This window comes from Bombus bifarius, unplaced genomic scaffold (genome assembly GCF_011952205.1).
Source record: "Bombus bifarius isolate JDL3187 unplaced genomic scaffold, Bbif_JDL3187 scf7180000008033, whole genome shotgun sequence".
In the NCBI taxonomy this organism is placed as follows: domain Eukaryota; kingdom Metazoa; phylum Arthropoda; class Insecta; order Hymenoptera; family Apidae; genus Bombus; species Bombus bifarius.
This window is the reverse complement of record NW_022884404.1, coordinates 308403-325819: the sequence shown is the minus strand read 5'-3', so window position 1 is coordinate 325819 and position 17417 is coordinate 308403. Positions and strand designations below refer to the sequence as shown.

The 17417-nt window shown below is 38.4% G+C and overlaps 1 protein-coding gene across 3 annotated transcripts in view; it reads right to left on the bottom strand.

Annotated features, from left to right (window-relative positions):
• LOC117207501 (dipeptidase 1-like) overlaps window positions 1-17417 on the bottom strand; it is a 146234-nt gene that overhangs the window by 30777 nt on the left and 98040 nt on the right. For all 3 annotated transcript variants that reach the window (XM_033447801.1, XM_033447800.1, XM_033447802.1), the window contains exons 4-5: window positions 13594-13874; window positions 12863-13019 (exon numbers count right to left, since the gene is read on the bottom strand). In XM_033447801.1, the coding sequence (XP_033303692.1) occupies window positions 12863-13019; window positions 13594-13874 (438 nt within the window). The remainder of the gene's footprint in view (window positions 1-12862; window positions 13020-13593; window positions 13875-17417) is intronic.

Here is a 17417-nt window from a genome sequence, read left to right as displayed (position 1 = left end):
GTCGTTGGTCCGTCGTTAATACGATATGGATTCATTTTCAAGTAGCTACGATCGATTTATCGGCGTGAAAGTGATTCCTTCGGGAAACCTTAGAGACGTCGCGTCGTTTCCATGGGAAAGTACTCAATTGGATTATCGGATGACTTGGCTTTAGACCTTTTCCTACACTTGCCTTCTTTATATTTCACCTTAATACTATTGTTTTTACTTAATTGTTTCGCTTCAGAGAACGTTATTATCTTACGATCAATTTTCTTAATCTCTCTCTCCCTCTCTCTCTCTTTCGAAAAAAGAACAGAGTATTTACCAAGCAGTGCAATACAGGGACTTAGAATCTGCAATTTAAAGCGAATGAAAGAAATTTATGCGTTGAAGAAACAACAGAACATCCGCAACGAGAATTTCCTTCTCTTGTATGCGCTGCTCGTGTTCGATCAATTTACAGGGGTCCGCACTTTTCCGAGTAGTTTCCACTCTCACGTAACCCTACCTTGTTAGACGTCAAAGTCAATATGCAAACGAAGAAGCGGCGAAGTACTGGAAGCGCGCCGAGGCCGCCGGTCTTATCGAGTTTTAATATTTATTCGTGCCGCGGGACTGCATTTTCTCGAAGAAACTAAAAAATTGAATTCCCCTGGAGTAGGCGCTTACCATCGATGACAATGGAATCGCCACCCTCTTGGAATTGAGTCTCGATAATCAAATTACAAATCGCCAATAGCACGACAGGGGATTCTTTGCCCTGGCTTTCCTCACTGACCCTCCAATAAACGCAATCGGAATTTCAGATCCTGATTACCTGCATTTTTCGCGCTTATGCTCGCGTCCATTCTATCTACATTTGCATTTCGCTGCTTTTCTCCCTGTCTGTTTTCTTCTTTTTACCTTGTTTACTCTTTCTCCATCAAACTTTTATTTCTTCTCCTGTTCGATTTCTCCTGTTTTTCCTGTTTCGATTGGGATAAGAGCGCCACTATTTCTCTGTAAATCTTATTTTTGAGTTTTATCACAGTATTACTTTATGATATTATTTTATCATATTTGCATACCGTTGCATTTACTATAGCATTTGCATACTAATCGATTAGGTCCAAATATATTAAATTTACTATTATGTTATTCAATTTATTATTATTAATTTACTAAATTCCGACCGTGAATAAATAATTGCCATGAAAATTTCAGATCCAGACTACCTACGTCTTTCGTCCTTATGTTCGTTTTCTTTCAACTTTCATTTGCATCTCGCTGCTTTTTTCAATGTTTGTTTCGTTCCTTTTACCTTGTTTAATCTTGCTCCACCAGTTTCTCATTCCTTTACCCATCCCTTCGATTTTCTTACCCTCGTCACGGTTTCCCTATCTCTCATCCTCCTACTTTCCCTCCCCCCGTTCCTTTTTTCGAGTAAATTTAAAGCTACCCCATTGCCCGAGGAAACGCCCTGTCGATTTATCAGTGAAACTCAGGTTAAGTAGAGAGGAAGGAAAACGAGACCGAGAGACGAGGGAGGAAACGCGAACGAAAATTGGCGGATGTATTAGTGTTTGCGTTAGCTGGCCGGAAGAGCCGCTGGTGTACCCAAACGTATCCAAAGAGAATAGAAACTACCCTCGTGTTAGTGGGAGAAGAGAAATTTTGTTGGGCTCTCGAGTACTCTTCTTGGCTTCGTATAATATGATGTATTTAAGGCGTGCTTAAAACATTTACAACTGTTAACTAGGATACCGTTTATTACGGAGCTCGAGGATCTTAGTTTACGAGTCGCACTAAATTGTTTTACATTCTACGTTTTCTTCTTTAACAAGATTTTACGTGTGTAGCGTACGCATACAGTTACTTCAAAAAATGTTTCTACACATCTTTTTTTTTTTAACGAAGTGCTTTCTTATCAGGTTGTATATATCATTTCCATGGTACGAAATTGCAGTTGTACAAATATAAAAGTGCTACCTCTGAATGATACGAAAATTAATACACCGTGGGTCTAAATTCGTGGTACAAACGAAATCAGGGAAATTCTGTGGTTCGAAATAAGGCGAAAATCAAGAATCAATTCGATAGAAGCGTGGTGGTGGAAGTTTCGTTTTCGAGAGAAACGAACTTGAAACCCTGTCAAATATACGTGTACTTGACCAATTGTCGATAAAGGTGATGCATTAATCTTTGGTCCATCCGAAATGAATCTTCGACACGGTGCGGTTCGTTGTTAATTACTGAAATAACTTTCTAGAGCACGTTTGCGAATTCCTGTTAACCTTCCCGCATAACCATGGTTCGCATGCGCTTCGTATTTATCGCGTGGAACGCACGCAGGTATTCATTTCCAAGTATCCGGCAGAACGTTCGTGTGCTCTGGATCGTTATGCTCGTGTTTAATTTTGTGGTACACACCAGTGTATGCAGATGAATCTCATATGCGAGTGTGAGTATATCATTTATCGAGCATTTTCTGCATTCTTTGCAATATTCCACTCTATATAAATCATAAAGATTACGATAGGTACTCGCGATTTTGTAACGAGATTAAATCTTGTAAATAATAAACAAACCGTGGAATATTTTTATGCGACAATGTACGCCGATGCATATTTTAAAAAATTGTGAAATCGAGTAAACGAAGTATGTGGGAGTATTGCAAAATGAATTAATAAAGAAGTTACGTAGTACGTTTGCAACCATCAGGATGAATTATGATTATCTCTGAAAACAACTCTCGAAAATAGCGAGCAGTGGTGAGATTACAATTGGACAAATCCTCTCTGTTCGAATTATATAAAATTTCCATCGATGAAGGAGCTCGTCGAACGTTAGCTCGTAGAAGTTCAATTCCTTCGAAATGCTGAATATTAAATAGAATGCAACACAGTTTTATGAAACTCGCTGTTAAACGATGCATACAAAACGAACTCGTTTTTACGTAATATTATGCAAATACACTTTCCAAGAAAGTTAATCCGCTCGAAAACTTAGGTGGTGCGTTTCAAAACACTCAAAAACGCATATTCAAGTAATAACATGGCAGACTAAGAATTGTGGTGATGTAAGCCAAAGTTTCGAGAATTCAAGTTTAATCGTGTGGTTCAGCTTTTAAGGATGCCGACAGTTTAGTTTCTTATCCGGCGAATTACAATTTATAATTTCATTCTATGGCAAAATTATAAGTGGTATATTGGACTTCTGAATTATATTTCTATTATTGCATAATTTGTTTTTTTATAAATTGAAAAGCTACAGATTCAATGCCATGAACAGATAATTTTCGTCAGGTTTACCTATTACTGAAATGATTTTTAAAATTAGATACTTTAAACCTATAATCTGCTAGTTGTATAAGAAGATATTAAGTACTCTTTCTAGTTATCTACTGCTTTTCTACTGATTCTTATACTTTGATAAAATTCACATTATGATTAAAACTGATCTCAGATACAGGATCCATGTGAAAAGATAAAAAGGAAATGCCTTCGAAGTCTGTTAGAGATATCCAACGCGTCAATACCAATTCGTGATATCGAGTTGAAACTTGAAAAACAAAAAAGAAAGTAAATTAAAAGATTGGATGGCTGGGGTTGTTTACCGAAGTACAATATCTCGATGGAAAAGGATGTTTCGTAACACTAGACGAACAAAAAGGAACGATGGGTCATACGCGAATAGATCGGAATAAACGGTAGGCGCAGCCAGGGTGGGAAAAAAGAAAGTAGCCTGCAGGCTGTGAGCCCTCTTTTTACGAGTTTGCATCTCGAAGGATGTTTGCGAATGCCGAACTAACGTTGAAGAAAACAAACACTTGAAATGAACTAACGCAACTGCCGAGAAGTTTGCAAATGCGAGCATCTCACGCATATATAGGTATATGTAAGATGGATGCATCTTTGAATTACGAATGATCCATCTGCGAACTTCCAGGGAGAAGTTTCACGAATTTCCGTGAAAACATCCGCGAACGAAAGATGTGTCTCAAATTTTTCACGTGAGTCGCCTTCGTGATTTTAATAAATCTCTTCTGTTGCTGTTCCCACATGCGTACGCTTGTGTGCGTGCCTGCGCATATATGCATGGAATATCTGTTATGCTACGAACGCGTATTCTATTCTTCGCGTCAAAATTCCGCAGTTCTAAAAAAGGATACAGATCACAATGGTCTTAATATTTCCTTTTTTTTTCACAAACAGAAACGATATTCCCATGACATTCTTAGATCTGTGCGTTTTTCAGTGAAGTTTTATACGGTGTATTACTATTTTTACACAATTTCAGGTTTTATATAACTTTAGGATCTGAAGTTAGCGTGATTTGATTGCTACGGTGTTTAGTTTGACGTTGTAAGAATACGCAGGCGAACTTAAACTTGCAAAGTATTAAATGAAAACTATGTTTAGTAATGAAATTATTAACTTAACATTAACAGCGAATCGTTTGATTCTTAAAATTGTCCAAAACTGACGCATTTCGAGAGAATAGAAATTGAAATGCCTGAAATCGAAGATTTTGTAAGCTACTGTACATAATATATTGTACTACATCTTTTCTCTTCTTCTTGATATCGTAAAGGTAGTGATGAGTAAAAAGTGTCGGGGCTTATTTCTTTTCTTTTATTACGTTTTTATAATTTAAAAGTCAATCAGATCAAGTCATCCTTATTGCAGAACAGGAAATTAAGCTTTTGGCGAGCAGCCTATGCAATCAATACTTCTCATGAACAGCATGCAATAAAACACACCTCTCGTTATTAGCACCCGTTGGATTTTGTCGAGCCATTTCTTACACGAGAAAAATGGTCCAAAACGGTTCGATAAATTTTACTTCAAAGGATTGAACGTAGCATTGTCTCGATAATACATTGCACGAAATCGATTCGAAAATACACGCATAAAATTGTAGTGGTATGAAATCAGACGACATTGCGGGTCTAAATATTGCCCTTTTCATATTTTATATTTTTGTCATAACTTTTTAATGAAGCTTAGAACGATCTATGTTTATATAACTATGTTTATATTTTTTCTTATTTATATCCATAGAATATCCCAAACAAGTTTGGCCCGATAAAACTGGGTTACTATATATATATCTATTTATTTTCATGCTATCACTTTAATTCTGTTCGCTTCGCTTCGTCAGTTTAATTCTGATCATCCATAACACATATTTAGATGCACGTTACAGGTACGTAGTTTCAAACAGACGTTTCTATCGAATCATAGCATCTTCTTACGAAGCAAGAATTTATCTCGTTTCGATGTGTATCAACTATAATCAGTGCTCCTTTTCCACTGTTTTAATTACGTTCGGTTGAATTCACAGTACGTTTGCCTAGAAACATGCCGCATGAAAGAATTTTCCATTCCTCTGTACGCGATTCGTTTGCTTGTAACCAACACCGAGGGTTCGTCGGTTTCGTTCAAATAAAGAACCCAATGAAATCCTCTCGTTAAGTAGCAGAGGAGTGCGTTTACTCTTTGAAAATGGCTGCGTGCATCAGGACTGGCTGGTATGACCTAATTATGATAGCGGTACGCCAGCCAGAGTGCCATGCACCTACTATAAATGGATGCCCGTAAACCAGTCCTGCATGTGCTGCATCACGATTATACCCTCTCGTAATAACAACCAATCCGTCTCACCCTTCCCAGCCACCGCCATAAATGACGAGGAGAGGTGCATGTGCGGAAGTAACGTTTTGTGAGCCGCATCTCCGTAACTCCGGCGAAGTGATTGACATATCGACAAACGCAACCACCCCTTTGCCCGATTTTATCAGCCCTTCATAAAACTCTGATTCGTTGTTTAACGATTAATCGTTAACGAGGACAATCAACCACGCTCCACTTTTCACGGAAATTTCATTCAGAGTTTTTTGATTCGATTCCAACAGATGGAGAAAATTCTTCTTCCTTCGGGTTTGATATAGATGAAAACATTGGAATTTCATTGTACAGGGTGATGGAGAAGTTGGAGGAGCTCGTATGCATAAGCTGCGTTCATCGATCGTTCTTTGTTCGTTGATTATTTTCGAGTAACGGCGATGTATGCGAGGGAAATTCCTTTTGTCGAAGAAAGGTGCTGTTTTATGTCGAAGATAGAGGAAGAAACGTCGAAATCAACTTTCTCGTATAGGTATTTTTTAAGAACAAGTTTCAACCCTTATGCTGCCAGTCACAAAAATCTTATATCTATATAAAATCTGCGTTCCTAAAAATTGTAAATGTTTAAAATTTGTCTAACACTTGGTCGGTTCGTTTTGACTGATCCATTGATTTGTTTTATTTTTCACGCGAATATTCTCCACGTTCGTTCAGTCAGTGCCTATAGGATAAGTGGAAGAATTAATTTCAACGTGTGATAATTAACAATGACGGGCAATAATTTGACCCGATGCTCGTAAGTGACATTTTCGGTAGTTTATCGTCGCGCGGAATATATATAATTGAATAATTTAAACGTTCGAGCAGAATTTTGTTCGCGTTGCGTCAGTCGCAGTGGCGTGTAAGCACAGAAAGCCCGCATGATGGTGATGCTTCTGTTCGTAGGTGAACAAGAGGCAAAAAGAGGATGTGTGTTATGCAGGGTGGATTCCAATGATTTTCATAGTGATTGACGTATCGACACGTGCCATCTCTTTCACCTGGTTTTCTCGTCACTCGTACAATGAAATTTCAGCTTTTTCTATTTGTGACTTTCAATGTCGAATTAACGAACCTCGAATGGATACGCGTTTCAAGCGAAATTAGTTCCCTTCACGAATCGAATTCGTTGATTTCGTTCGAAACGTGTAGGTTAAATTAACAAGACGAATTTCTACGTAAAAGTTTGAATAAATGTTTTAACACGTACGCTGATTCACGAAACTATAATGGATATATCGTATATATCATAGAGAACTTTTGGAAATTTCATTCGCGCAATTTTACCACAACTTTGTGTCGATTTCGTTATCTTCAATCGTGATGTATCGACGTTACCGAACTATGGAACATTACTCATTAGTAATCTGTGTGGTTGGATCGTTAGAGGGCAATCCTTTGAGTCCAACACAAAACCAGTTTACGTATGAATTTGGTGATTAGAAACTATTGATTAGAGCTTGGTAATTACGTGAGACGCCAGTCGTACGATGCTGGAATTTAGATGCGGCTCTTGCTAATCGTTGTGATAGATACATTTTGAATTCGTCATCAGTCCTGAGAATCAGGTACAGAACATATCAAATATTTAAAATTTACAGAAGCTATATAATACCGCTTGACATAAGTCGTAATGAGTTCGTAAGAAACAGGATCATCATAACGCATATCTCCAATGAGCGAACAAAAGAATCGAACTTTTAAAATCAGATATACGTTGAAAAAGATATAACGTCTATGAAGAGTTGTTAAAATCATACTACTTGACTCTGCTTTAATAGACTCTTCCGTAGGTTATAACCGCAGTAGTTATAACCATAAAATATCACATTCTTCGGAATTCAGCCGATAGAAATGCGAAATTGAACTATTAAGACGGTGAGTAGTAGGTGATCCGCGCGACGTAACTAAGCCCGCGTAATTATCGTGTCAATAATCGAAGGGCAAAGTTTCTCTTGAAGCTTCCCGGCCCATTGACACTGGCAGAGTCGTTAGCAAGCCTTCTTCCTGCTCCGCCAAGTCCAAATAGTACCCGGTGCAAACTTGTCGAAGTTTCGAATGCACCACAGCCCAGCCCGAATACGTAATGAGTACGTGGCCTCTTGGCTTTGGACCATTATGCAAGCCGGACCATTATGACTAATCGCTTGGAATGCTTTGCTATCGGGGCCAGGCAAACATTTTGCGACGAGAATGATCGGCTGAGCCTTCCCACCCAGACGAGAAGAATGAAAATTGCTCGATCGTTAACTTCGATTTACGTCAAGTTCCTGTTGATTTCAAACCTGTTCGTTATATCGTACCAATTATGAGATGCTTTCTGCAATGGAAAAAAACGTCATAGAAACGAAGGAATATCGTAGGTACGAATGGTAGGTCGTTAAAGTTTTGATACTTTTTCCGTTGATTATACTCTGAGTTTCATTGAGAGATTTACCGATTCTGTAATACATTTGCGGTAGATTAATTATCTGATTGGTCTCTTTAATGGTAATATGGCGCTATTATGAAAGAAAGTACAGCATGCTATTAAAAAGAAAGATAAAGGTGATCTGAAAATCTTCGAAAGCCCTCTACTTCAGCTTTTGTAAGCGAACTTTCCATATTTAAAAAATAATTAATGGACGAATAATTAAAGAAACGATAGGATACAATCAAGTATTTCTTTGTTCATCTTGCGTACAAAGAATCATATTCGGTCGTTTCTCGATTTCTTGAAATACCTTTTGTCAGGAAATTTCTTAACTTCACAATATCGGTTTTTCTTAACAAAATTTCCTCTGCTCGCGACGTAGCTTCCCTAAGGAGGCAGACTCACTTGACACGACACAGCGTCATCTAATCTATGACCTAATCTCAAACGCAAGTACAGTTCAGCTGGTCCAGCGGGAGCGCCGGAGAGGGAAAGAGAGATGACGATATGTGACTAAGTATACGAGTATGTACATGTTGCCACGAAATTGGAGCAATAGAGATGGACATGAAAGCTGTGGCACTGAGAAGGACAGTGATAAATATATATATAGAGAGAGAAAACGGGCCAGAGAGAACAAGATGGAGGAAGAGAGAGGGAAATGGACGTTCAGGCATTGGCAGCACCGTATTAGTGCACCGATTGCCCGCAGCAGGTCTGGGCTAAGTGAATGGGTCTGCGGAGGGCTTTGCTGATTATGGTGTCGTCATTGATCCAGATCGAAATTGGCTTGCTTCTGTCATGGAACGCGCCCAGAGGACCATTAATATCCTCCTGGGGGCCTGGATGGAAGCAGAGAAATAGCCAGGGGAAAATGGAAAGGGGTGGATGGTCACAAATTTTGTGGTATACGAAGACTTCGCGCGACCCTGTCACCATGAATCTATTCCGTAATTAGACTATTAATTTTGGATCGGGATCACTTTCGCTCTGACTCTGGCTTTTTATGAGGTTTCTGGAAAGACTTATAGGCAACCTCTAGTGATTCTGGCATTGGTTTAATGATTTTTTCATTGATTTCTCCCGTTTGCGTTTTTCGGGAAGACGAGTGAACTCAAACGTGTGAATTGTCAATCTTTTTGTTAGGATATTTTTAATTACGGATCCCGTACTTTTTACACTTTTACACGGTAATAAATTGTATAAAATAATTTTACAGAAATTTATAAATAATTATATAAGGATCTTCGTATCACGAGATTGTATCGTCTAGTATGATATTTAATAATAGCAAATTAACTTGGCAACATCTTTCAAGTAACGTCGATTCGACTGAAATTTCTATAGAATCACACACAAATAGAACGAGCTCTATGGTCTGGAGCAAGCACGGAAAGAAGAATGGAAGGAAAGGAAAAAAAAGGAGTGATTACAATGGTGAATCCATCGAGTGTCTGCATTCAATTCGTGAGATTGAATTGGTTTTCTGAACGAGTTTGTGCAAGATATACTGGTTCGATAATGTACGTTGACGGACTTCATAATTAGGGGAGAAGTCAATTATATGGAAATGTGGCGCTTTCCTTTGTCGGACGCGCTCGGAATTCTTGCAGGTTCTTCTTGTACGGTATTGTACATTCGGTCTTTCGAAAACTATCATTGTACCATCTGCGAATTACGAATGAGAGCAGCTTTGCTATTACCATTTTAAATTACGACCGTTTTATCCTATAATATTTATCCTTCTGCGCTCGTTTTGGTAATCGATTCATCGAGACAATCGACAAACAATCTAACGGGCCAACATGCATCCGATAAACAAGCTGTCCATGGTCGAAAGAAACACATTTGCCATCTTTTCAGCAGCACAAAAGCGACGATTTCTTTCCTCCTTAACTCCCACCCTCTATCAGATTTCGAGATCAAAGGATTAATTACAAGCCTGTCTCCAATTCGACGCGATAGAAAGTCCCTTAATTTCGAATTTCCAGTGTGTCACGCCGATTCGCGAGAACAAAGGTTATAACTGATAACAGTGAACGCGAAACCGATATCCTGTCGAAGATATATAGTCTTTCCAATCTGTTGGCAAAGTGGAAGTTATAGTTGGGCTTTTGCGGCTGGACAACGCACGAAGGGTAACTGGAAACGTCAAGTCAAAAGAGAGGTACTTCCATGACAGACTTTTAGGATTGTCGAAAGATTGTGCGGCTCTATATCCTGCTCTATTGAGTAATTGAAGATCCCAAGGAAGATACCTACTGGCTATCTCACGAATCAGATTAAAAGCTGTCTCGTTACGCGAGATCAAAGGAATCCATTTTCTAGTGGTCGGGTAAAATACTCGTTTCGAGTTGCACTAACGTCGATTGCCGTTCCGGTTGGGCCGCAAAGGAAGACGCACGTAGATGATAGTAGCATTCGTGGCCGATCATTGCTCTTTTTTCATTGCCTCTTTCTCTTATTCCCCAACCCCTCGTTTATCTGCCCCTTGTTCACGGCCTACCTATCCATATCTGTCCATTGCCAATATCTTGCGAAGATGGTAAGAACCGACGCGACGATACAAACAGGATCTCTAGGTCAGATAAGAGTTAGTGCTCACTTGTTGACCCGTTTCAATGGTCGTAATTTATCGAGATACGCGAGACGGGCTGAAGGTGTGGCCAGTTGCTGAAAGATCTGGACTTATTACTGATTTATCGGGGAAAAAGTAGGATTAATGGTGTACACCATCGGTCGAAAGCATTCGCTTGGTTGGTTTTCACAGGATGTAATTTTATTACAGAATTGTTGATAAAATAATCGCAGATTATTTTGTTGCTTATAATTAGATTGCGATCTTTTATGCATCTACGGGTAATTAGAAAGTGCAAAAATGTACACAATGCATGTAATACTGTTGAAGTAATTACTTCAAGGAAAGCTCTACATCTTTACTTTCGTATATCCGTGACCTGGATACCGCTGTTACAAAGAGAATAGAATTTAGTGAAAAAATTCAAAATAAGGAGAGGTCTATATTATTGTGCCCTTGAATATAAATTTTGTTTTGGACTACAAGGTTTAGAAACAAAAGGGTTATAAGTAGATTTCTATTACTGCTTCCTGTAGCCTTCAGCTAGAACTACAAGGTTAACTTTTTAATAATGTCCTTTGCTATAAATATATGAGCGTGCTTCCTATCATAGCTTTTTCTGTTGTATTGTATTGTAACACTGTAAGAGTGAGAATCTGGATCAGCATACACTATACCTGAACTTATATTTATACTTATACTTACCATATACCTTTACTTATTTCAATATATTTTTCTATTACAAATTCATCCACTCGTTCCTCTATCAGTTAATCTCAACAAATACAAATATATACGAAATGTCCAAATATATTTTAATATATATTTGTATAAATATATTTTAATATAATAATATTTATTATAATTTGTAATGAAACTACATAATGTTCCATTTCTTTAATTATATTCATGAGAATATAGAGACGCATAAAAGTTCGTCTATTTACAAACGTTATAGCTCTGTTCCGTATACAAATATACGTATGCAAATAACGCATAGGACGAAATGTTTGTAGCTATCATTTACTTAAAAATTTCGCCAAATGCAATTACAAACGCCCTAATTAATTTGCACTTATTATCGATCTACCGATATTGATGACATACATATACCAATCAACAATTTGTATTATTAATTAAACGTTAAATTACCTCGTGCAATTAAGCACAAATAACAAAATTACCAATTACGTGTTATTCCTTGCATTGATATATTCACGTATGTGCGTTATATATACCAACAATGAAAAAGATTCTAATGACTAACGAACACGTTGTTCCGTCTCTTGCAAAATTTAATTCCAAATATTTTTATTAAATCATTTGGAAATTAAATAATCTCCGATGTTCGATCCCAATTAAAATGCACTACTAGATTGAACACACATTTACCAATTAATCGTATTCGGGTATTTAATTAAACACGAAACCATTATCGGAATTTTTCGATCGACACTGCTGTAGTAATGTATTCGACTCGTACTTAACATTCCGTGATTTCATGCACTGTCTGTAAGCAAACGTTGCACAACCAATTTCTATTTCCTCCAGTTCGACAGGTTCTCTCCGAATTTAATTGAGCGCTCTTGAATTACTCCCGAAGGGTTTAGGCATAAACTTGCTTGGGATTTACCGATACGTTCCTTCTGAAGCCAGTCGAATAGTTTCAATCGAAAGTTAGCAGGTTTCGGTGCCATTAAACGGTAAGTAATCATTCCCACCAAAATTGTCCCCGAAGTGAAATTCGAAATGACTAGGAATTTCCAACTGCGTGAGCCAAGTTGCGATGATAATATCGTTCAAATTTTCCACAATAATTTGTATGTTTTATGATCCCATGCTTTATTATTTATTATAGTTATTGGTCTACATAGTAGTTTCTATTTTATATATTATCAATTTTCTCTTTATTACAGAACGTCTACAATAATTCTCTAAAGTTTCATTTCACGTGTTCATTTTAAAACAGAGGAGTCGAGTGTCGTTCACCGGGCTACAATAATATTTGTACGGAAAGTCTCTTTAGACGGTAGGTCGAAGACAGTTGTTCAAACAGAAACCGCACGATCGAGGGTCGACAAGGTGCTCGTAAAGTTTGTTTAAAACGCAAAACAATAACGTTAAGTTGGATTGAAGTAATTAAACGCGGATATCTCGTCACGTTGGCAAAGTTGAAATTGTAATTAGAGATGACTGAAAAAGCTACCAGGGACCGGGTTGGGATCTGTGTTATTTTACGCTCACCTGTGCACCGACGAGACCAGCACGTAATCTAGGAATGTCTGTGTGACTCCAGTCTGATCTAGCCCAAGGATCAACTCTGCCGAGATCGCTGCTCAGATTGACCTCGCCGAGTTGATTGTGTACGAACTTTCTGACGTTCCAGGGCAAATCGTTGTGCCTGGGGAACAAAGCCGTGGAAAACGCTTCGTGAAGAATTACTTAATACAAATCGCTCGCTAACTATATTGCTAGATAGGTAAACTATATTGCTACATCTTTTTACGTAGATTATCCTTATGTACTATCCAGGGCCCTTTTATACGATAATTTACCAACTAACAATATTCGTAAATCGACACACTACTACTTATGAACTCCTTTTTTATAATTTTACAACTTTATACCCAACAGAATATTAAGTTGTACAATTTGTAATTTGTACAATTTACCTGTACAATTTTAGTTTTTTACCTAGCTCGTCATCGGTAGTTTGTAATTTGTAAAATTTCGCTAATGATTTTAATTCAATCGTGCAAGAAGGCCTGGACGAAAGAGAGAAAGTAAAATGTAATAGATATTCAAATAGTAATTGGAAATCATTAGAACCTGTGAATTATTAATTCGTTTATGTCATAGAATAAATGGTACTCGTAGATGCTTGCAAAAACTGGAAGGCTGATTTCATTCGAATTTCGATCGATACCTCCGTTAGCTTTCTGTGACGCGATTCTTCCGTGAATGCACGAGCTTACCCGTCGATCAGAGGCACTTCAGTGAGGATCCTCCTGATCACGTCCAGCCTCTGCTGATGCGTGACAGGCGCGGATTGTAGAAGAAATGGTAGACAAAGCCCTCCGAGAAGCAGAGCCATCACTAGGAGCAAGATGGGCGCCAATACTCGGCATCTTCTGCGAGGACTCTCTTCCCTGCGGTCTTTGCTGCTGCCGCTACTTGGGGAATCCTCGCACGGCGGTGGCAGTCGCACTGTGCCGTTGCACGGTGCCACGTCTGGCAGTTCTGTTAGGCACGTCGTCTGCAAGCCAGAAATAATTTCTGAATGTTTTTGGGACAAAAACTCAATGGAAATAAGGAAAACTAAAATAATTCACACATAGAATTTCGAACTTAAAATTGACTTTAAACTTTCACGTTAATTCGATCGGACATTTGTGGCCCTCCGGGTTTCAAAGTTGTTTTGATCGAGAGATCATGTATGTTAGAAAATGTTATTTATGCGTTTAAGATATTTTTTTCATCAATAATATGATTGCCTTGTATGCCATCAGAGGCAAAAATCAAATAAAGGAGTTATATTTCAGATACAACTAATTTATATACACATTTGTAATAATATGGAACGGTCCAAATATTCATGGACGGCAGTGTACAAATAATGCATAGTTAAATATGAAGAGGGAATAAAACTGACCCAACTGTAGAAAAGGACAATGATATTAACTGAATTAATTATGTTATTAATTGGCGATCAAATGAACAATTGTAACTACATTTCCATATTTAATTCCAAGCCGATTTACCTAAATTGCTGTATTCTTTTAATTTTATTGTGAAATGTGAAACTGTAATACAGTTAAACAAATTTGTGTCCATTGAAACCAGTCATTAACGAGCATTTAATTGTCTTTTCGAAAATATCGTAACAGGTCATCGTTGGCTAATTCGCAGCTGAATGAATGGCAACCATAACCTGTTCGTATAAAAAGATAACAACCAGAGCTACACTGACACGTAACCGAGGAGATATCCTCCAGAGCTACCGACTCGCATTGCAGACACCGTGGAACTTCTCTTCACACTTATCCTAACTCCTATAAAGTAGAGTAAGACTGAAACCGGTTTTCCACGCGTGTCTTCAAATCCTTCTACCATCTACTAACACCCTGAGCACCGATGAAACTTTTATTGGGCTGACACGAAGCAGAGGATTCTTTCTCCCCGTATAATAACAAGTTCGCAACGACTTCGGGCCGATGTTGAATTTATATGATGATTTTAAGCTTCGATTGATGTTATTGAAACGTAGCTTACCTCTGTACTTTACATGGTAAGGATAATTAACGTTATTCATAAAAAGTGTAATGTATAAAACGTATATAATTAAATAAGATAAGATATTTGATCCATCTCAAATTTAAGGCTCAATGAGACACAACGTCTCAATGTGAAATTTTTGTCGATATGTTTTTGTCTACACATCATTAAATAGGTAAACACGACATTTTATATGTACTGAGCTAATACAATAGTTCTTTCTCGGGGGAAATTTCAGTTCTTCCGTATTTATGAGACAGTGTTTTAACCGAGTTGCTGCATAATCCTATCTCATTGAGAAGGCTAACGGATCATCGAGTTCCATGCGCTAATTGTCGGTCCTTTCACCGTATAGGTAATTCCGTCCGTAACTCTGGCAGTTTAGGGCAGCATTGTGCACCATGGAAAGCAAGGGAAATCCCAGTTTCATTCGGATTCCTCTCGTTCCGCAATTCTCGGGTTTCTTCTATATACACATGCGATATCCACTAGAAACTTCGCATCCCGGTGCATCCGCATTATTGTGCGCCATAAATACAGGAAACTCGCCGCTGCCGTCTACACACGACCAAAGAGAGACACAGAGTTGTACGTCAGCCAGATAAAAGTTTCGCCGATGCTCGAAGTGCCAGCTTCTTTCAACTTCCTCGCTTCCGCAGTATAAAAACGTTATATCCAGCGACAACGAGGCGGATTGCGGATGCGGACGAGAAGACCGTTGAAAATTGCTAAAGCGCGATCATCGTCGATCGAAATAAGAAGCCAGATTCGTGGAAACGTTACATATGATGGATATTAGGTAGTTGTATAATGAACATACGATATATGAAATATCGTTTCGAGATAAGTACCTTTTAGTAAGCGTAATTTAAACTTAAAATTACAGTACTCTTATTTGTAACCCGTGATCTTGGAAAACATTTGATAAAGCTGAACGTAAATTGGGGTTTTACAGGGATTACCGGCTAATGGGAAAATTGGATTCATTTAGGCGAAACACACGACCACCTAACGCGTTCGTTCGTGCGAAATTTAATTTTCCTTTTAATTGATCGATACTATTTGGAATTCGTATTCGAATTTCAGTTTTAATTAGAATAGATCTACGATGCATTGGCGTAATGTTCGTATAAACTATTGGGCTGCGTGGCGTTACGGTACGTTAACAAGGAATTTCGTGCTGGTTAAATGTTATTAATGTTACACGCGGTTCTGTCGAAACTTCTCGTAAATAAGCGTTTAATTACACGCGATCGTTGTTTGATATGCACGGTTTGAAACATGTCGTAACCGACCGTATCTTCCGCATCGATGGATTCGAAGTTTGTGGTCCACGTTAATTGATGCATTTGTATCAAGGTTCCAATTCGTTACGATGTTTTTCAAACGTAAGGCCGTTTGTATTTCCCGTAATTATTTCACTTCGAACTTAGTTATAACACGATATTTATGCTATACAAAATTTATATATGTATTTACATACTCAATTACATATAATTTTAAATATAATAAAACTCATATGTTATTCCATTAAAAATGTATCGTGAATAATATTGAAAAGTTATTCACACACGCGCGCACGCACGCACGCACGCACACACTCACTCACACCTTGTTTGAAGCTGCGTAAGTAGTATGGTTTACGCTTAGTCCGCGCACAACGCCTTGTTCTACTGACAACTTATACGCTGTCATAATGAAACAGCCGCTGTCTATCTCATCCCAAGTGAGCCCAAAGAATTGATTACTCTCTGAATATCTCAGAGTGTATAATAGTCAGGTGATGCTGTCAGAGTACTGTGATAATGCGCTCATTCTAAAATCTTTCGGGGCCAAAGCCGCGAACTGTCGTTCGACTTTCGAACTTCCGAACGTTCCCATGCACTGCCTAGTTGTCTCTGTTCGTCACTTCATCGCGTCCTTCTTCTTCTTCGTGTATTCTCCTCTGAGATTCCATTTTCTGTCCTCCTGCTTCCTCCTTCCTCGTTACTGGCACATCGCCACGCGTTAACGAGAGAACAAGATGAAACTTCGCCGACAGATATTCCTTAGCAACGGAATTCTCCGTGCACGCTTTGGGAACCGAAATACTCAGCATTGATGTGGCATCACGTACACCCCGAGTTCCGGGTTTTCTGTGCGGTCGAACAGTCCTGCTCCTCTGTTCAAGGCCATTCAACCGATCAGCGTCGCCGGATGCCCATGTTTCGTTACAGAATAGAAATTGTCTTCCAATGCAGATAGTGGTTTGATGGATTGCTTACCACTCCTCCGACGACGTTTGCGTTCGTTTGGGCGTCACGTTTCAATTCGTATCATAATTTTGAAGCTGAAATTTACTGCGTGTATAAGCATTCACTTAAACATCTATCGCACCAAGAATGGAGAAAAGTATTCGATACGTTTTTCGGATATATCGTCAAAAAGAGATTCGTGAAATACGTTAAAAGTACGCTCACCCATATGTGGAGCGACTTTAGAGAAACCATTCTCGATATCTCGCAACTTCATGCTCTTCAGAAAG